This window comes from Strix aluco, chromosome Z, assembly GCF_031877795.1.
Source record: "Strix aluco isolate bStrAlu1 chromosome Z, bStrAlu1.hap1, whole genome shotgun sequence".
Classification (NCBI taxonomy): Eukaryota; Metazoa; Chordata; class Aves; order Strigiformes; family Strigidae; genus Strix; species Strix aluco.
Genome location: NC_133971.1, coordinates 43009519 through 43030694, shown reverse-complemented (window position 1 = coordinate 43030694; position 21176 = coordinate 43009519). Strand labels below are relative to the sequence as shown.

The window sequence follows — 21176 nt, the reverse complement described above, 5'->3', positions numbered from 1 at the left end:
CAGGTGATCCATGAATCATCTTGTTCCCTGGCTGATGAGCTCCACTTGCTCATCAACCTTCTGAACTAACCTGAATTTGTCTGGCTGATGAAACGAGGTTGCAATAAAGAGGCTGCATCAACAAAAATAACTAAGTGGATTGTGTTTCTGTTAGTGCTGTAATTCAGCAGAAACACTTCTGAGTTGTTTGAAACAATGTGTCAGATTTGATTGGTGTGGAAAAAATGAGTATTTCAAAACACTTCTAACCCTCTCCCAACTGCTGCTCAGATGCAAAATACAGTTGTCCCTCTCTGTCTCTGCACTCCCCTTACAGGAGCTGCATCCAGTAACTTCTGACTTGATGTTGCACCACACACATCTTCAGTGGGTCCTGGAAGTTACACACTGGGTATATGGAAGTTAGCATATTATCCTCAAGTTTTCATAATCTAATACATCTCTGAGATCAAAGACACGAGCTACTTTCAAATGGAAAGTTAGAAGAAGGTGATAATGGAAGCACCATTTAGAAACTGTTCCATTCTCTGCAAACAGACCCTGCCACTCATTTGTGAAAGCTGACCTATGCCTAGCTAAAGGTTTAACAGGATGAGGTACTGGAAGCAAAATTAACTACTTTTTTTTTTTTTTTTTTTTTTTTTCCCCTCTTCATTTTGTTTTCTCCTTTCAGTGGGCGAGTTTGTGAGTGATGCCCTTCTGGTACCAGACAAGTGCAAGTTCCTTCACCAGGAAAGGATGGATGTGTGTGAAACTCACCTGCACTGGCATACTGTTGCTAAAGAGGTATATTCATCTGTCTTAAAATTTCCTGCCTCCCTTCTGTAGAGCTGTATCACTCTTCTGAGGATGAGTTTAAATATAACAGTGACATGGAAAACAAAAAGCAGTAGTTATGAATATTTGAGTGAATGGCTTTTTGTTCTGTTTTGTAAGGTAGGAAATAGGAGTCACTCTGTTGAGCACAATCAGAGTCCACCTTAGAACATTGACCCTGTTTCATAGCACTTTGGTTTTTTTCTTCACATTCACTTACACACCCACCATGTTTTCTGCCTCTTCCAGCTTCCTGTGTTAGTGCTGCTCTGGAACTAAAGACTGATCACTAATGCCTAGGCTTTGCTTTTATCATCATCCTCAATATGGATATTGGTATGCCAGGTGCTTCGCAACAATCAAACAGGCCTCAAAGAATGCAGTATATGAAGTTTGGCATAAAAGGGTAGGAGAGCTGATAGGACACAGGACTAGCCAAAGACATTTTGGAGTCAAGCACAGAGTTTTAATAATTTACCAGTGCTTTACTGAAAACAGAAATAAACCTAATATTATAATTGCTAATGCATTTTGGACATTTTTGTCCTTATGTAGAGAGGTCCTAGGAATAAAAACCGAGATGAGCTTCAAGAAGCTTTCTGGCTGCTATTTGTTTTGGAAGCTCTTAGCTTGTATGTTATCCCACCTTCTGGAGATCAAAATTGAAATGTGCTCAGCAGCTTTTCAAATTTTCAGTTCTTGCTTGAATCATACTGTTGCCCCTCAAATGAAGGCAGCAACCTTCATGCAGGCAAATTTTAGTCTATTTTAGTACTTGCAAGCTTGGAACGGCATAACCGAGAACAACATCGTCGCTGTGCACCAATGAACTATTTTCCTTTTTTCATCTGCCTACATCACTATATCTTTCTGTCCTACATCACTATATCTTCAAGGTATAATTATGCACAACTGACTCTTTTCTCAACAAGGCTAGAAGGTGCTGTACTGGCAGAGGTGTCAGACCAGATATAGTGTGTTTCCAGTATAACGGGTATTTTAAATGTTAATCTATCTTGCAATGAACTTTTCAATAGCATTAGTACATCAGGATCAGGATTAATGCATCACATTACTGTTCTGTCTTAAGGTTTTCTGCTTATGAGGCAGAGCCTGTGAGGATCTTAGACAAGAGGATATGGAGTTGTCACATATATGGGAGAGAGAAGTGTTTGTATGCTGGGAAAGATCAAGGGCAGGGGAAGGGAGAGCTTGCCACTTACAATGGTCATGCAGACACAGATAGGGAGCTGCCTACAATGCAAATACTGAATGCACACTTGACCACTCTAAATCATGTTTCAAAATTCAGAGATCATGCAGTTCACCAGCTTCAACCTCCTAAGGCAGTATGCAGCCCATTATGTTTTTTCAAGGTCTGTGATTTTTTTTTTGTTTGTTTGTTTCCTCCATGGCAATATTGTTACTGCTTTCTTTCTATTTTCTGTAGTCCTGTAGTGAGAAGAGTATGAATTTGCATGACTATGGCATGCTGCTGCCCTGTGGAATCGACGAATTTCGTGGTGTGGAGTTTGTTTGCTGCCTGTTAGCGGAGGAAAATGACAATCTCGACTCAGCTGATGCCGAAGATGATGATTCAGATGTCTGGTGGGGAGTTGCAGATGCAGACTATGCAGATGGAAGTTAAGAGTGACTTTTTACCCTTCAACTTGTTATTATCATTTTAAAGATGCCAGAAATCTATCTAAAAGACGTCAGTGTGGAAGTCACTGCTCCTTATAAGTGAACTTGCACATACAGTGGTTGAAAACATGTTCTACTCATTTATTTTTAACTTTCAATAGAAAAGCTTATTGTTAGGACAGTTATTTTGCTTTTGATGCCTTCATCTTTTCTTCAATGAGGAGTATTGCCATATTTATTACAAAAATGCTTAAATACATACTTTTTGACAACTAAATTATAAATACTGTACTCAAGATGCTTAATGTTCAGTTTGGGGTACTGCAGCAGATACTCAGCCGACATAACCATTGGAGGTTTTGAAATGTCTTCATTCATAATAGGCATTAGCTGTATGCCATTATTACTGTAAGAATATTTTTCTGCTGACAATTACTTTCTAAATGTGATCTAAAAGAAAATCTGTTTTAATATCTAGCCTTTGACAGATTTGTTAATATGCTGCTGCTAAGATGGAGTACTGAGGTTTCATCTGCAAGACAGCAGTGGATGGGAAAATACCATGCTTGTCTTTACCCTTTAACATCCCCTGTGCATGTAGGCTAATTCTGAGCCAAATATGGGTTATGACTGTTGCAACTGAGAGGTCTGGTGCAGTCAAAGCCCTTTCATATCTCTCTCTTGAGCGTGCTAGCAGCCCTGAGAAGAGAGTACAATGTTGCATCCTTGCAACTGAATTGAAACAACCCCCTAAGATGGCTTTCTGCATAAAACACTAAGATCTGTGTTCGAATTCTGTTGTGCTCCCTAAACTTCCATCACTTCATACTGTGCTAATGCAGTCTTTCTACTTCTTAGGTGATGATACGGCACCTTTTACAAATACTATACAAAATCCAATTGGGGCAGATTACAAGTGGTTTCAAGGAGAACCCTGAAAATAAATGGGGACCGAACAAAGTGAATAATGCTGGAAGTTAATAGTTCTGAATTGCGTTATGTCTGGGCTTTTTAATAATCCAAATGGAAACAAGTTCAGGAACAGTTCCGAGATGAAGGACAGAGATTGAATTGCTGTAATGTGGTGCAAAGAGATGCATTAAGACAATGGAAAATTAGAAATCATGGTGGGCATCTAAATCTTTCCCAATAAAGCATCAGTAAGTGTTGAAGGGAGGAGTTATTTTGTGAATAATGGAATAAACTTAATTAAAATAAACACTTTCCCATTGTGGTTTCCAGTTTTCTCTCATAAATGGGAATTAATGGTCACGACTGTTTGATGCAGGAAACCTGCATCAAGCAACATTGCATCTTCCACCTTGATACCTTCAGGCTTTTATCTGACTTGTACTCCCAACAGCTGTCGAAGTGTCACAACTTATAACCCTTTCAGTGGGATTTGTAAACCAGTCTTTGGACTGTTGCTGTGTTCACTTCTGTATATTTCTTTTAGGTTTGATTGGAATATGTGCTCTTAGAATAAGAAATTAGTGTAGACCTTGTTCCAATTGAGACAAATTTGCTTTTTTTCATCATATATATACATACACTCACAAGATATACATAGATCTATCTTTCATACCTATTACCTGTCTTATCTATATATCTTACATTTATTATATATATGAAATACATAGATATAAAACTTTTCTTTCATATATCTGATCAGAGATTCCTAAAATATTTTAAATAAAAGAGTTCACAGGGGTGTACACAGTTCTGTTTGTAAATCAGATATCCCATTTATTTCTGTCTTTTTCATGTTTGTCACTGAACATTTAATTTTCTAGTCTGTTTTGTTCCTCATAAAGCAGTTTACTATCTGAAGAGATGAGTTCAAGAATAACTTCATAAATTTTGTATCCTCTAGGAATAGGAGCTGTAACTGCATTTCTGAAGTTCCAAGCAAGTACTGATAGGTTTTTTCCTCCCCTCCCATAGAAGTGCATAGAAAAGGACAATGAAAGGATCCTTTTATGGGGCACTTGCACTTCAGCTGCAGATGAAGAGACAAGCAATTTGTTGTTCTTTTACACTGACTCACTCATTTCTTGCTGCTTCTTCATCTTCCCGAGTGCGTTTAAACCATGTGTACTGGAGCCAGAAATACTCTTGAAATTTAGTCATATTAAAAAAAAAATACATTACTTGGTTCATATACAGCAGTAGGTGGTAGTTCAAATTTTGTGTGTGTGTATTCATACATAAATCAACATATGTTTGTATGTATATAAATATATATATCTTAGTCCTAAGCTGATTGTGAGGGAGGAAGGAGGAGAAGGGAAGTGAAATATAGGGGGACACTTTTCTAATGCTAAATTCCCAATATTCTCTGCTGTTAAAGCATCTCTGAAGTGCTTACTAAAGTCTATGTTTTTCACCTTACATGAGTGATCTCACACTGGCAATGTTTGCTTAATCTTGAAGCCTTCCAAAGAGTTTAACATCCCCCTGTGTGTAAGTCCGTCTTCGGTGTGACACTGTGTGAAAGGAACAGAAGGTGCTGGTAGCTCGTGCAACAGCTACCACCAACCCTACTGCTCAGCAGCGCTGAAGCAAAGCCCTGTGTCAGAGGAGTTTTAGGTTCATGGAGCCCCTCTCTGGGCAGGGAGGGAGTATGGTGTTGGGAAAAGTGTCCATCAAAGTATTTTGATCTGGAATCATGATAGCTTTTACTTGGGTCAGGTCAACTGAGTGCAAGTTGTTGGTGTCTTCCAGTTGATGGCTTTTAATGCACACAGGGTGCACTCCAGATCATGAGACACATGCTGTTCTTTTCAGGGGGGGGCACTTGCTCGTTCTGGAGAATTCCTGTGTTTGGTTTGCCAGTTGTTTTTGAGCCCACTGCAGCTTGGGCTGCGGTGCTGTCACAGATGGACGTTCTTCCTACCCAGCATCTGACCACCACCTGGGTCTGGGCATAAAAGGATGTGGCTTGCCTCGTGCTGTGGCTTGTTGGCTGTACTTGGGAAAAGGAGGAAGGCTGTATTTTGGTGACGGGTGTGATATACCCTCTTTTGTTCATGAGGTCAAGAGGCAGGATCCGCCTATGCTTTTGAAAGTGCGTCATGTCATGCTCTTCTTGAAATAGCATATAACTCTTATTAAGAGTTCACAGGCATTTTTTCAGCAGTGGCGCTCCTTGCTGTTATCCACATCTTTAATTAAAGTTTACCTTGAAGACTGCCTGAGGGACAGCCAGATGCAGGTGCTGGCTTTCAGTATAGCTGCAGAGCTCTCCCTGCATAGCTAGAACTCAGCCAAGTGACCTGCAGGCTCTGGCTGCCCTTGAGACTCGGCACAGCCTTGTGGCCTTCCTGCCTGTACCTGGGCTTTTGCTCGAAGCTTTGCTGTCCTTGATGTCCAACGTTGAACATCTTTAGGAGTGATGGCCAAGATGGAAACTTCCAGGTTTTCTCTGTCTACATCTATCTCAAATGTGCCTCTCCTCATCTTCCTGTCACTGTGTGTGAGACTTCCCAGGCTCTACTTCCCACCAGGAAAACTGGCTCCTGTCATTTTCCTTCTTTTGCAGTAGGGAAACTGAGGCACAATAAGTCTCACTGTTGAGGGTTATACAGAAAGCTTTTGTTTAAGTCATCCTGTGGCTCAGGAGCAGAAGACGGTGCCTTAACTTCAGCCAGGTCTCATTTTTCTAGACAATCTGAATATAATTTCAAGGTGCAAAATAGGAGACTTAATTTCTCATTGTTTTTCCCTCAGCAGGTTAGGGCAAATTAATTTTGTTCATTGGGTTTATAAAACATATGTTCAGGCTGATGTAATGATTAGGTAGTGTTGTAAATGTCACATTGGAGGGAGTAGTGTATTTTATAAGGATTTGGTTTACAGTTTCTCATAAAATTCTGCCAAGCGAAGTTTTATGGTTTGTTTTTACTTGCCATTAGGATAGTTAATACAGTAGGGTTTTTTACTACAATAAATAATCCAAAAGGGTGCAGTCCACTTTGTGCTGATAATTAGGCATCTGTGAAACTAAAATAAATGTGCTATATAGCATGGTAATCAAGTTGTTCTCTGGTTTTGCAACCCTGTACCAGACTGAGCTTAGGGATGAGGGCTCATCTCCCAGATGCTGAAAAAAAAAAAAAAAAAAAAAAAAAAAAGTGCTGTATCCTTTTGGACTCCAGAAAGAGCTTTTTTCGTCAATGGTATTTGGAAAACTGACTTTTTTCTTAATTGCCTCCTCCAAGTCTAATCCAAGAAATCCTGAAAGGCTTTTAAAACTTGTCAATTTTTTCTAATGGTGAAAGCGGCATTGTATATGTGCCTGTTATGCTGAATTGTTGCCGGGTGAGACCTTATGCTTTTAATTATCAGTCTTGGTCAAGCATTTGGGGAAGAGGAGTCACAGGGGCCTGACAGAATTGTTCTGAGTAATTTGTTAGAGATCCTCACTTGACATGGAGGAAGCATACATTTAATTTCTTTAGCTTTCTACCTCTTCTTATGTCTTTATGACTTAAGTGGTACAAAGATGTCGACACACAATTTACTTAGTGTCTTCCCTTCAGAAATGTCTGCGAGTTAACCTCAACATCAAATTAGTTACAATCAAAATTCCCCAGAGTGCTGTCATTAAATCAGGCTGTCACAAGGTGTGTTTAAATTGGCCGCGGTCATATAATGCCCTGACCTGATGTAACAACTCACTGAGTTCTTGTGGTATGTTGCACTGCTGCCTTGGCACAAAGTAGGCAGACAGGCAATTGAGATGTCTGCCTGTGACACATGTTTATGAAGAATGCCTAAGTAAGTCAAATTTAATGGGGTTTAGTAATTTCTGTACTTAGGAAATTCTCTTTCCTTTTGCAAGTGTAGCTTTGATTAGCTACTGTATAATTCCCTTTGTCTGGGTCTCTGCCAGAGCAGTGGGAGAGTTAATGCAGGCAAGAGTTGGGAAGCTGTTGATGTTTAATTGTGAATGCAGGTGAAAGCAGGGAAATGCTACAAACAGTGTGACAGTTTTTTAGTGTTCTCTATGCTCACAGTGTCTTGTCCACAAGGACATTCCAAAACATGAAATCCTCTTGCCCCATTTCTCCCCATTACATCTCCCTGTGTTCCTCTCACCCTTGTTTTTCTCCTGCTCATCTCTTCAGAGGTATTTGGAAAGATAGCATTGAAAGAAGAGCCTTTAGGGGACTGTTTGACCCGGGCATATATCTGGCCATTGCATATTAATTGACCAGGGAGATTAAGAAAAAGTAACCAAAATGCTCTAATCTTCCTTATCTGTTACTCTGATGGGTACTTTAGGCTCTTTGGCATTCGAACTACATTCAACATGGAGGAAAAAATTGGCAAAACTAGGAGGATTAAGGTGGTGATGTTGAATGCATTGCCTTCTCCCATTTCAAAGAGAGGTTTCTGTGTTGCATCCCCAGAGAGCCTTAATGGGACAGGCTTTCAACCCTATGTCGTCAGCAGCTGGCTGTCCTTGTTTTAAGTACACTGCAGGGAGGGTGGCTTCTGACACCTGGAGTAAACCCCTGTTGCAGCCACATGGGCCCTGGGGTGTCAGGCCCCATGCAGTGGGGAAGTGCTGCATGTCTGAGGAAGAGTCAGGGCCTGAGCAGTGTCTGGATATAGAGCATTCTTGATGCAGAAATCGGGGGGAGGGGTGCAGATCTTTCCGAGATTCTTGCTGCTACTTAAATCCTTCAATTTCTTCATACTTGTGTCTAGTATGTAGAGACATTCTGTTTCTTGACCATTCTTCCCTCCTCCTTCTCTCCCATTGTTCTTACTGTTAATATCTTCTTGCAGCATTGAGGCAAAAATCTGAGGTTTAATTGGAAGTCCAGCTCTGACCCCAAAAGATTTGTCTGAAGGATGTAGAAATGGGATATCTAGAGTCCTTTTGAAGTTTTCGCTATTCTAAAGCTAAAAAAGTGTTATTGCTCAAGAAAGGGGAGAGTGCTCGGGCTAAATTCTTCATTGGAAACATGCTCACTGGAGGAAAAAAAAATTAATTTTGTCTCATGAGTATTCAACTGTTTTCAAGCCATCTTGTCACTCATGTTAAAAGAAACAACAAGTTCTCATTGATGTAAGCTTTTTTTCATTAAAGCGGAAAGTCAATTTCTAAAATTTCAGTGAGGAATGCTCCAGTGGAAATCTCCTAAATGATTCTTTAAAAAAGCAAAACATTAAAAACAAAAATCCACCCCCTACTCCCCAAGCACTTGAGCCAGTACAGCTGAACCAGGCATGAAGCTGGACCAAGGGTCTGCACTGCAGGCTCTCACGTAGAAGCAAGAAGTGACTTGCATTTGGATGGATAACAAGATTTCCCTTTTTCTGTACTGTGCAGACTGAGCTGTAGGCTGTTCATACCCCTGAAAATTTAAGGAAATTTAAGGAAAACTGAACTTTGTGCCAGCAATGGTATGCCTACTGCTGTGGTTCAGGGTCTGCTTGGTGGGGACCTCAGCCATCTGTGACACAGGAGCAGGGAGGGGTGTGGCGAGAGGTGGTGTTCTTATCAGCTGTCCTAATACAAATTGTTCCTAACTGGGAGTCAGTGCCCTGAAATAAACAACAGGAATTACAAACTTGCTTAGCTTTTCTTGCTTTTTTTTCTCCCTCTTCTGAAGTTTGTCATCAGTGTAGGTTAACACCAATTATTGAAATAGGTAAAGTTTGCACTATGTGAATTGTCCAACTCTAAATTCATATTTTAGAGAAACTGAATTCATTTGGGGAGACAGTGTGGAAGGTGTTCTGATTTTCACAATATAATATTTCAGCTAATTGGTCAGAAGCTCGTATCTTGTTGATTTTTGTAGTAGAACTGTTAGAAACTGAAAAAGTGCTTCATACCTGTTCTAAAACATTATTAATAGTACAGTTTCTCCTAAGAACTTCTGTGTTTTTGTAAGTATTTTAATGATAAAACCTAATTGCTTTTCTTTATAAATTTAGCTAAGGCATCACGAAATTGTAGGCATAATGTTACTGCTTATGTTGGATAATTCCTGAAGTGTTTTGTCCTATTCACATATTTTATATGCTATTAGCATATTGTGTCTCACATTGTTACATTAATTGGGATTGTTTCTCATGTTGGCTGTTAGTCAATATTTGGGTAGTTCATGATATATTTTTAATAACTTTTTTCCTTTTTAACATGGAGGTTGTTAAAATTCAGAAAGCGTAGAAACACCAGAGCATTCATGACTAGAAAGACTAGTAAGTGTTGGATTTCTTCTTAGGACAAGTAAAGTTAGCATGGAACTGATGAAACAGCGCATTGCTTTGAGAGGTAATTACAGTGATGCTGAGCTGGCAAATCCAATCACCATTTAAGTATAAAGCATTAACTGAAGTGATGGATGAGGCTATGGGTGGAGAGAATTAATCTAATTGAGGAAGTGATAAGTAGAAGATAGCCAGGTTTTCATTTGGTAGAAGGTTGACTTGCAGAGAAGGGTTACATTTCTTTGACCTCACGAAACAGAGCCATTGGCTGCCCTGTTTACCTTAATAGGCAAAAATTATATGAGCAAAAATTTTAAGTTGTCACTTGTAATGACTTGTAATGACTGAAATGTGGGGGAGGGAGAAAGCTTCCCTATGTGTGTTCATGTAGTAATCAACTCAAGAAACCCTTCTGATATGTCTGCAACATGTTCTGAGAAGTTCTTGTGACATCGTGATATATACCACCCCATTTCAAGTGCTGTACTATTTATAATGCATGAAAAAATGGAAAGTGAGAAATTTACCGCTGGGTTTTTCAACATGTTGCACCAGCATGACTGCGTGCCGGTGGATGTGTAGCTGGATATCCCTCTATAAGTTACCCAGCAGTTCCTGCTCTATTTTACCTTTCAGTGAACCTGTAACAGTTTTTGTGGTCTGTACTAGAAATAAGACCTCAGCATTGGGGTGGCTTGTAGAAATTTAAGAATTCCACCTCTTGTGAGGCCATGCTATTAACAGCACAGTATAGTAAAGCATTTTCTGTATTTTTTTTTCTTTTGCCTTCTAACAAAGGCTACACACTTCGAATGCATGGATGAAAGAGCAAAAAAATCTAGTTGTTTTTTTTTTTTTTTCCTGACAGAAAAGTTTTCTAGTCTTGAACACAAGTGTTTTGACTTTGGTTACATGATGACAAGCAGTTTCTTCACATAGGATCTGTATTTTGATCAGTGCTGAGGAAAAAATAACACTCAAATTGTGACTTGAGTGAAGAAGAAAAGGTTAAAACAGTAAAATGTTGACCTGGAGAACTAGATCTATGCTTGCTTCTGCCATGAAGGTGGTCTGCTAGGCCACCATAAAAAGCTTGATACAAAAGGTGCTCCTTTTTCCTCTGGCTGCATGAATGGAGGTAATTTGCTCTGCAGAAGTCCTGGCCTCTTGCGGCTGCTGCTGGTGGCAGGTGTATTTAAACAGTTTAAGATGTCACATTCTCTGAAAAATCTTATTCAGTATCTTAAATTGAACACGCAGAGTTATTGCATGCTTCTGGTATTTTTTGTTTTGCTTTCCCAATTGTAAAACAGTTGCTGTTTGTGAACAGAGAAGGACTGGTGGATGATGTGGCGGTTGGAGGCCGACTAGGGCACAGCAATCATGAATAGAGTTCTCTATTCTTAGGGAGGCCAGGAGAGGGGGAAGCAGAACTGACATCCTGGACTTCCAAAGGGCTGACTTTGTCTTGTTTAGGCACCTGCTTGACAGCATCCCTTGGGAGATGGTCCTGAAGGGTATAGGGATCTAGGAAGGCTGGACACTCTTTAAGAAGAAAGTCTTAATGGCACAGGAGCAGGCAGTCCCCAGGTGCTGTAAGAGAAGCCAGTGACAGAGAAGACCACCCTGGCTGAACAGGGAGCTTTGGCTGCAACTCAGGGAGAAAAGGAGAGTTTACAGCCTTTGGAAGAAGGGGCTAGCCACTCACAGTGATTACAAAGATGCTGTGAGGCTATGCAGGGCAGAAATCAGGAGGTCTAAAGCCCAGCTAGAAATTAATCTGGCTTCAGCAATCATGGACAACAAGAAATGTTTCTATAAGTATGTGAGCAGCAAAAGAAAGACCAGGGAGAGCCTCCATCCCCTGCTAGACACAGGAGGAAACATGGTAACAAGTGATGAGGAGAAGGCTGAGGTGCTTAATGCCTTCTTTGCCTTGATCTTTAATAGCAAGACTAGTTGTACTGAGGGAATCCAGCCTCCTCAGCCAGAAGACAGAGACTGGGAGAACAACCCCCCAGCATTCCAGGAGGAGACAGTCAGTGACCTACTGCATCGCATAGACACACACAAGTCTATGGGACCGGATGGGATAGACCCGAGGGTGCTGAAGGAGCTGGCTGGGGTGCTCGCCAAGCCGCTTTCCATCATTTACCAGCAGTCCTGCCTGACCAGGGAGGTCCCCACAGATTGGAAACTAGCCAATGTGATGCCCACCTATAAGAAGGGTCGGGAGGATGATCCAGGAAATTACAGGCCTGTCAGCTTGATGTCGGTGCCCGGGAAGCTGATGGAGCAGCTCATCCAGAGTACCATCATACAACACATGCAGGACAACCAGATGATCAGGCCCAGTCAGCATGGGTTTATGAAAGGCAGGTCCTGCTTGACAAACCTGATCTCCTTCTACGACAGGGCGACCTGCTTATTGGATGAGGGAAAGGCTGTGGATGTAGTTTACCTTGACCTCAGTAAGGCCTTTGACACCGTTTCCCACAGCATTCTCCTGGCAAAACTGGCTGCTTGCGGCTTGGATGGGCACACGCTTTGCTGGGTAAAAAACTGGCTGGATGGCCGGGCCCAAAGAGTTGTGGTGAACGGAGTTAAATCCAGTTGGCGGCCGGTCACAAGTGGTGTCCCCCAGGGCTCAGTTTTGGGGCCACTCCTGTTTAACATCTTCATTGATGATCTAGACGAGGGGATCGAGTGCACCCTCAGTAAGTTTGCAGATGACACCAAGTTGGGTGGGAGTGTTGATCTGCTCGAGGGTAGGGAGGCTCTGCAGAGAGACCTGGACAGGCTGGAGCGATGGGCTGAGGCCAGCTGTATGAGGTTCAATAAGGCCAAATGCCGGGTGCTGCACTTGGGCCACAACAACCCCCAGCAGCGCTACAGGCTTGGGGAGCAGTGGCTGGAGAGCTGCCAGTCAGAGAGGGACCTGGGGGTGTTGATTGACAGCCGGCTGAACATGAGCCAGCAGTGTGCCCAGGTGGCCAAGAAGGCCAATGGCATCCTGGCCTGCATCAGAAATAGCGTGGCCAGCAGGGACAGGGAAGGGATCTTACCCCTGGACTCGGCACTGGTGAGGCCATACCTCGATGACTGTTCAGTTTTGGGCCCCTCACTACAAAAAGGACATTGAATGACTCGAGCGTGTCCAGAGAAGGGCAACAAAGCTGGTGAAGGGTCTGGAGCACAGGTCGTACGAGGAGCGGCTGAGGGAACTGGGGTTGTTTAGTCTGGAGAAGAGGAGGCTGAGGGGAGACCTCATCGCCCTCTACAACTACCTGAAAGGAGGTTGCAGAGAGCTGGGGATGAGTCTCTTTAACCAAGTAACAATCAATACGACAAGAGGTAATGGCCTCAAGTTGCACCAGGGAAGGTTTAGACTGGATATCAGGAAGCATTTCTTTACAGAACGGGTTGTTAGGCGTTGGAATGGGCTGCCCAGGGAGGTGGTGGCGTCCCCATCCCTGGAGGTGTTCAAGAGGCGGGTTGACATAGCGCTGAGGGATATGGTGTAGTTGGGATCTGTCAGTGCTAGGTTATCGGTTGGACTGGATGATCTTCAAGGTCCTTTCCAACCTAGATGATTCTGTGATTCTGTGATTCTGTAATTGAATTCATTTTGGTGATTAAATTTTATTAGAGGTGAAGTCAAACAATGTAGACTAAAAAGTTAACTTTTTGTTTTAAACAGGAAAGGACTAAAGCTGGAGCATTATTCCTGAAGTCCCTGGAAATTTCTGTTTACTCGCTTTGAATTTAACAGCTGCCAGCTTAGTCTAACAGCTCTCAGACTAAACTGGCATCTCCCAGCAGGAGCCTGTTCCCCTCAAGCTGCAACATTCCCTAGCAGAGACTTGGCAGCTACCAGGAGCTGTGAAGCAGTGTCACTCTGCCTCGCCACGACTCCACATCTGCAGATTGAGCAGCAACATCACGCTCAACAGGGCTACTTTTCACAGTTGTCCAAGCAGAGCTCCAACAGAAATGTTCAACAAAGCTGGAGCTAACAACATTGTTGATTCCTATTCCCTTATAGCACAAAACTTGTTTTGCTGCCAATGATGGCCAGTAAGTGGCTACTGGGCTTTTGCCAATCTGACCTGTGATTCAAAATAAGGATTCGATTAACTCAGAAAGCGTGCAAAAGCAAAGGAAGATTTGGATGTTTATTAAAGTCAAGAACAGAAGAAAGAAAACAGTCTAAAACTTGATATCTATTCTACAAGAAACAGTATGCTTGAAAGAGTCAAGGGAAAGAAGTATTTCAAGGAATGAGTGGAGGCAGATGAGTTAAACAATGGCTGCTTTGACTGCTGCCTCATACCGACTTAGAAATCTTAAATCAACAGTGCATTAGTGTCCACAACCTTCTTTCTGCGAAAAAGTACAAACAGCTCAGGTTATGCTCTGAAGTTTATACCGCTTCCCATTTAATGAACACTTGAACAACCCCATTTTTAAGTTCATCTATAATTCTGAAAATCTGCTAGTTTTAATAATTTGTGTCATATGTATGTTATAAACCAGTTACGGAGAAAAGTTCCTACTTTATTTTATGGTCTGCTTTAATCCAGTATTTTGAGTCTGACAACATGGCAGAAGCATCTCTCTGAGCACTACCTAGAGAGGTATTTTCACCCAGATAAAGTACAGAAGCTCATCAGAGCAGAAGTCATCAGAAAACAAGCCTGTATGTGAAACAACAATGAAAAGCATTTATTAGGCTTAGGTGCCTTGCTAACCAGCTGTTACGCTGCTGGGGGAAGGATTTGCAGAGTAAGAGATGAAAATGACTATTAACATGCCAGACTGCCTCTACCAGAAAACAGGGGAACTCCCAAGAACACATTTTTCCCTTGCACTTAAAAATGTGCTTTCTCATTAGGTGATTTTTTATCTCTGTTCTAATTAACACCACTTGGTGACAAACAAATCATCTATGCAGCTGTCACTGAAAGCACTGCCTCAAAACATCCTGACTGAGCTACTATTTCCAGATTTTCAGCTCCCACCAGAATAGGTTCCAATGATCTCATCTCCAGCTGCTGCATCATCATTCCCTGAATTAGCAAGTTCAGTAGGCTAAACAGTTCATGTGCGTTATTATCATACAGTGCTGTGCTCCAAAAGAGCACCTATATTGCTTTGAAAGGATGAGTCGATAAAATCTAACATACTTCCAATCATTAATCTGATTATACAGACCGCCCGATGCCTGAATGTCTTATTGGCCCTGCTTGCCACTTCAGCGTGTGACTGGGAAAGCAAAAGCAATGCTGGAGACAAGGTGGTAATGAACCAAACTGAGCCTGGGGACACGACCCAAGCTGACAGCACATCCCAGAGAGGTCCCAACCTGCTGGTGACACAGTCAAAGCAGCCGACTCCCAGACAGGCAGTGCATGAGCTCCACCGTAACATCACGTTTTGTGAACTCACCAGGGAAACAGGGAACTCCATCCCCTTTCTGAAAGCTCCACACAACAACGCTGCACGGCAGCCCAAGAATTCATTGCACTCCGAGGTGTAACCAAAGTAACTCCCCCACACTAGCACTGCAACACAAAACGGCACAGGGAAGGGCAAGGTTTAAAAGTTGTTTAAATGTTTTCTCTAAAAGCCTAAGTTTGCAGAGTGCTGAAGACATTCCAGTAGACAGACAGACATCAGCTGTGAGGCCAAATGATGTCACTCAGAGTTAGCATGAGTCTGTTTTGAAGACATCACACCGTGGCATTACTAAAACTGTCAAGTGCATGCTGCAACACTGAAGTCAGGAAAGTTCTGAGTTCAAGAGACAGTCTTAAAGAGCACTACTCTTCCTTAAAACTATTCATCTAAGACCAGTTCAGAGTCCCATTTTTGGTTTTCTATTTTTTTTGTATTTTGCCTGATAAGCAGAATAGCACATTCTCCAAGTGTTTTGAGTCAGAACGTTACAGGGCAGGAAAGAGTACTCCAGAAACCGGAGCTCTGGAGTTTGCAGTTCTTCCACAATATTGTGAGAACATCTATTATAAGAGACAGGTCAAGAAATTGAGATCAAATTAAAAGGAGGCAAGTTTAAATGCATCATTCCTGGGTGTTGGCTTTTTGAAGGGAATTCTGCCTTTAGAGAACATGCCTCTGTAATAAGCGTGGAAGATGACACACACACTTTCCCTCCCCCTTTTTAAAGTAGGTCCCAAACAGCCATTTTGCCTTCCCAGCATTTGGAAGAGTCCATCCTATAATTTTTCTCCACTGATATGTAAATTCCTGTTTACTTTTAGCTTATATTAGCATTGCTTCTATTGCTAGATTTCCATTAAGAAAAGTAACAGCCACTGAGCTGTAAAAAGAGTACTCAGAAAAATCTGAACAAGTAGGCCACCCTCACTCAAGGTTCACTTTGCTCTTTCCAAGATCATTGCAACATGTAGTCAGGACTCCTGCACTGACAAAGGTATAAAACCCCAATACTTTATGTTCACATGTAAGAATTCCAAACATCCCATTTAGGTGGGATATCCTGGTTTAGTTTTCTCCTTTGCTTTCTGAAGGTGAGTTTAAGCATTTACATCTGATTAATAGAAACTGAAATTCACTGTTATGCCTATAAAACAAAAATTTGGCATACACATATATTACACCAAAATGTATTCCCTAGCTTTGCTCTGAAAACCACGGGGGGATTTTTGCATTTTCACATGGAAAACACCCTTACAAGAGCTTCAATAAGCATCAGTGACACTAATATACAAAGTTCAAAATTTTATACTCATTTTACAAAGGCCAAAGTGCAACACAACCTACCTAGAGGAGGATCTTGTCACCATTAAACAAGAGTGATGCTCTTTAAAATATGAAAGATATTCCTTCTGTAAGTTCACCTTTGGGCAACACCACATTTAACAGAACCTAGTGAAGCAGACGCTTTTTCTTCACTGGATTCTGATTACGTATGAAATCAAAGCAACACACTTTGTGAAACTGGTGCTATGTCTATTAGAGTAACACTTTATGGGGTAACAAGTTTATGAGCATAAATTCTTCTTCTAAAACTTTGCTTTCTGTTCCTCATGTACTATAACAGAATCCATGTGCTTGGCCTATTTCAAAACATTTTTTCTTCTGGTGATACTAATCAGGCTCCATTACAGTTTATTACTATCCAGTGTTCTGTTTTTAAGGCTCTGTTTTACACAGAACCAACTATTACAGGAGTGACATCAGCCAGTTGGCCACTCAGCCTGCTAGCATTTGTGAAGCTGAAAGTACATTAGCAACTGAAAACAAAATGTAGAGAGAGCCTTCTGCAGCAAAGCCCTTAAAGCTAATTAAACAATTTTTCAAAAGCTCTTGGCAAATTTATTCAATACTACTAGAAAAATTCAAGACTTCTGAAATGCATCTCTACCTACACACGTCACAGAATCCAATGGCATCCCTAAGACACCTAACGTTGTGCTGTTAAGTGTCTTCACAGACATTCTCCTGGAAATAATTTAAATATCTGTAGATAAACAGTGAGCTTTAGGTCCAACCCCTTTAAAGGCTAGGGCTGAAGTTACAGTTACTGCAGCGAACATATTATTCTGTTTAAGTGTGACAGGATGGACTCCACGGGCCCAGGAGGTGGCAGGAGAGTGGGCAGTGACAGGCCTGGGGGGTGACAGGAGGGACACCACAGAGCTGGGGGTGTGACGGGACACTGGGCAGGGACAGGCCCAGGCGGTGACAGGGCCTTTTGTCAAAATGTGCTGGGGCACGTGAGGCACAGGGGGTGGGTGCAGTGGACGGGAGAGTCTCCAGAAGCCCTTACATAAAACCCATTCTAACAGGCCACCACGCTGTAGATTTGTTCCTGAATGGAGTTTATCAGGCCCTGAAGACTCCAACATTATGTGGATATTTGCAGACAGATTAACTGGGTATTCTGCAGGAAGCCATAATCAAACTAAAGGTAATGATACAATTTTCGTTCCCACTACAGACCTCGAGGATCCTGATTGCTCTGGGTCATCTACCCTGGATCTGAACCTTACTGGTTTACCTGAACAAGCAAACCCCGCACACGCTAACCCTTTTACAGGAAATAATTGACATGATTCAGATTTCTATGAAGGTTATAGTACTCATTGACACAACCAGGGCAATATTGGATGGGTGGAGAAATGGCATTCAAGGATTTACCCTCAACCTGAGCTGAAAAGTGCATTCTAAGTGCATTAATACCATCCACACAGGTTAGAACCAGGATCTCTTCTGCCTCTGTGGCTCCTAACTACTGATATCTGGGGAAAAGTGTTACAGCCCTCTGAACGTGGCACTAAGCTCCACCTGTCTGTAACAGCTTTTATCCCACAGTTAGGGGTTGCAAAACTAGAAAGAGCTATTGCAAATATGCCAAGAGAATTAGAAAAAGCCATTCATGAAAGCACAGATAGTATTACAGCCCTACAGGAAGAAATCAAATTATTATCACAAATGGTGATACAGAATCGATCAGCTCTAGACCACCTTTCAGAAGTACAGGACAGAGTATGTGCAGTACTGAATAACAGCTGGTGGGTTTTTATGTAAATCAAGACCAGAAAAATGAAACTGGTTGATAGAAACAAAGACTCATTTACAAATATTACATGAAGTAAGGCAGGGATGTCCCCTAAATCTATTTGGGTGGTTAGCCTCTTGGCTCCCGGACTTAGGTGAACTAAAAGGATTTGGGTTGTTGTATTCATGCTCTTGTTTTGCTTTGCAATTGTATATGTGTGTTTACAGAGTTGTATTACCTTACGTGCTCGACTTACAACTAAAATAATGGATAGTGTAGTGTGACCCTGACAGTGAAAAGAAAAGGAGGGACTGTTAGGAAAATCTTATTTCTTAACTAACGTACCAATTAGTCTTCAGAGTATGAAACTGTATGAACTTTCTGAAGATATATATAGTTTACACTGTATACTGCATAGCCATGGTTCAGTCAGCATGACTAAAGGATCCTGGCTCATTGCAAGGAGAAGGACAGCCCCCACCCTGAAGAAGAAAGGATACCCCTGGGTACCCAGTTCATGGCAGCATCCCAGCCCCTCTGACACCTTGGTGAAACCCTCCCCTCATCTGGCATCAGAGATAAGGAACTGCAGCAAGACCAACTCCAGGGACCTCTACATCAGGAAAGAAGCAGATGGATGATGATGCCATAGAATTAGAGTTGCTTTGTAAAACAGCAGTATATGTGTGTGTGTCCTGCTTTTGGCTGGGATAGAGTTAATTTTCTTCCTAGTAGCTGCTACAGTGCTGTGCTTTGGATTTAGTGTGAGAATAATGTTAATAACATGGTGATGTTTTAGTTGTTGCTAAGTAGTGCTTATCCTAAATTAAGGATTTTTCTGTTTCCCTTGTTCTGTCAGCAAGCAGATGCACAAGAAGGTGGGAGGGAGCTGTGACAGATGACTTGTAAAAAACAGGTCCTGAAAGAAACAGGCCTGTGAGAAACAAGGACTGAGAAAAACAGCCTGGGAAAGAGATAAAAGTTAGCAAGGGGAGCGGAGGCCCTCCGAGCTAAGGAATGTCTCAAACACTTGCAAGTAACGAAACTACAGTCCCGGGGTGGATGGTGTGGAGGTCAAAGCTGATAAGGCTGCCCCAGTAACACAGGATGCAGCTGAGGGGGGAGCCCTGTGGAGACAGGACGGTTCTGCTCTGGGGCACCTGGTCAAGTTCCAAGGGCCATCTGTCCAGTGAATGACCTTTGCTTCATTATCCACAAAATGCATATTAAAGTTAACACCCCTCAATATGCTAACGAAGGCTAACATGATCATGATAATTACATCATCCCATGAAACACCTTACCCCTCCCCATCCATGGGATACGTAGGTATGTGGGTCGACCTAGGGGACGGACCCAAGGAAAGTGGGTATAAATCGAGGGGGAGGAAGGGGCGGGGGGGGGGGGGGAGGGGTGCAGGCATGGACAGTGCAGTGAAGCGAAGAAGACAGCTGCCTCCTTGGAACCCTCGCTGGTGGGATCGACGCAGGAACCCAGACCGGTGATCTCTGTTCCTCCATTCCCTCCATCTCCCTCCTTTCCTTTTTCCCCTTTTCCTTCACTACCATTAAGCAATGCAAGGCATACTTATTGCTTGCCACAACTCGTTACATACTTAGCCAATTAGCACATTGTGGGAAGTTAATAAATGTTTGGACTTTGAGACTTGTCTCACCGTTGTCCACTCTGCTGGGGATTTACAAATCTGAGTCACTTGTCTCCCTCATCTGAGCAGGATGTGACAGGAGCGTGGCCAGGAGAGCTCACTTGAACTACCCCAAGGGCTATTCCATACCATAGGAGGATGTCATGCTCAGTATATAAACAAAGAGGGGGGGGGGGGTGGCAGTCAGGAGGAGTGGATCATTCCTCAGGCATCGGTCAGCGGGTGGTGAGCAACTGCATTGTGCATCACTTGTCTTTTCTTGGGTTTTATTTCTCTCTTTGTTATATTCCTTTTCATGTTTTAAAAAATTATTATTATATTTTATTTTAGTTATTAAACTCTTCTTCTCTCTACCCACGAGTTTTACTTTTTTTTTTGATTCTCCTCCCCATCCCAGTGGCAGGGGAGAGGAGTGAGCGAGTGGCTGCATGGTGCTTAGTTGCTGGCTGGGGTTAAACCATGACAGCGTGTTAAGTAATGATTGGACAAATCATGTTGTACCTGAATGCCTGAAAGGTGTAAGAACTGTGTGTAAAACTGCATTTGGGGTGCCCCAATTTCTCTGGGACACCTCATGCACATGAATAGAGAACTACTCTTGTAATTCTATACTCTGTGTCCTAGCCTCTCTTCCCGGACGGCATGGGCCAGTTGCAAAATTTTCGTGACAATACCTCTCTCCCCATTCTGAAAGCCATTCTCAAAGGCTGAGAATCACCCCTAGAGGTGGCCCAGAAGCCTACCATTCAGCACGGGACACTTCACCTCCATCATCGTGCTGTCCTCTCAGGAAACGATAGTTCCGGAAGGACTCCCACTGAAACTGTAACTCAAATCGGACTGCCTCAAGAATGTGAGAGCAATGTGCCATCATCCCCTGTGCAAGATGCTCCCCCTTTTGACCCCAGTAATACTTGAGGAGTATGGTTTACAGACAGAAATGAAAAATGATGTTTGGTTTGGTAAATCCACAGCCATTTCTGCAGATGGAAAAGCAGAGTTAACTGAGGAAATACAAGGTTCTGCCCAATGAGCTGAGTCCCTGACTCTCACCCAAGCCTTTGAAGCTGCAGCCAGCACAGTTTATACTGACTCTGATGCTGTAATGGGCTGGAGCCACCCAGTGCCTTGGGAACGGGCAAGAGCTACTGCACTCCCTTCAGATAAGCTGCAGGACGGAGACGTCTCCGCTTGTGTTTTGCCTGGGAGAAAGACGACAACAGCAGCGGCCTCGAGCCTATCCTGGTATTTGGGCCCCGCACTGCTGCCATCCCA

At 42.5% G+C, this 21176-nt stretch overlaps 1 protein-coding gene across 1 annotated transcript; it reads left to right on the top strand.

The window, feature by feature from the left end:
- Positions 1-638: 638 nt before the first annotated feature.
- On the top strand, positions 639-2531 carry LOC141918720 (amyloid-beta precursor protein-like). Its single transcript, XM_074813581.1, has 2 exons — positions 639-786; positions 2267-2531. The coding sequence occupies exons 1-2, from the start codon at positions 739-741 to the stop codon at positions 2462-2464; spliced, it is 246 nt and encodes an 81-aa protein (XP_074669682.1). The 5' UTR covers positions 639-738; the 3' UTR covers positions 2465-2531.
- The last annotated feature ends 18645 nt before the right edge of the window (positions 2532-21176 follow it).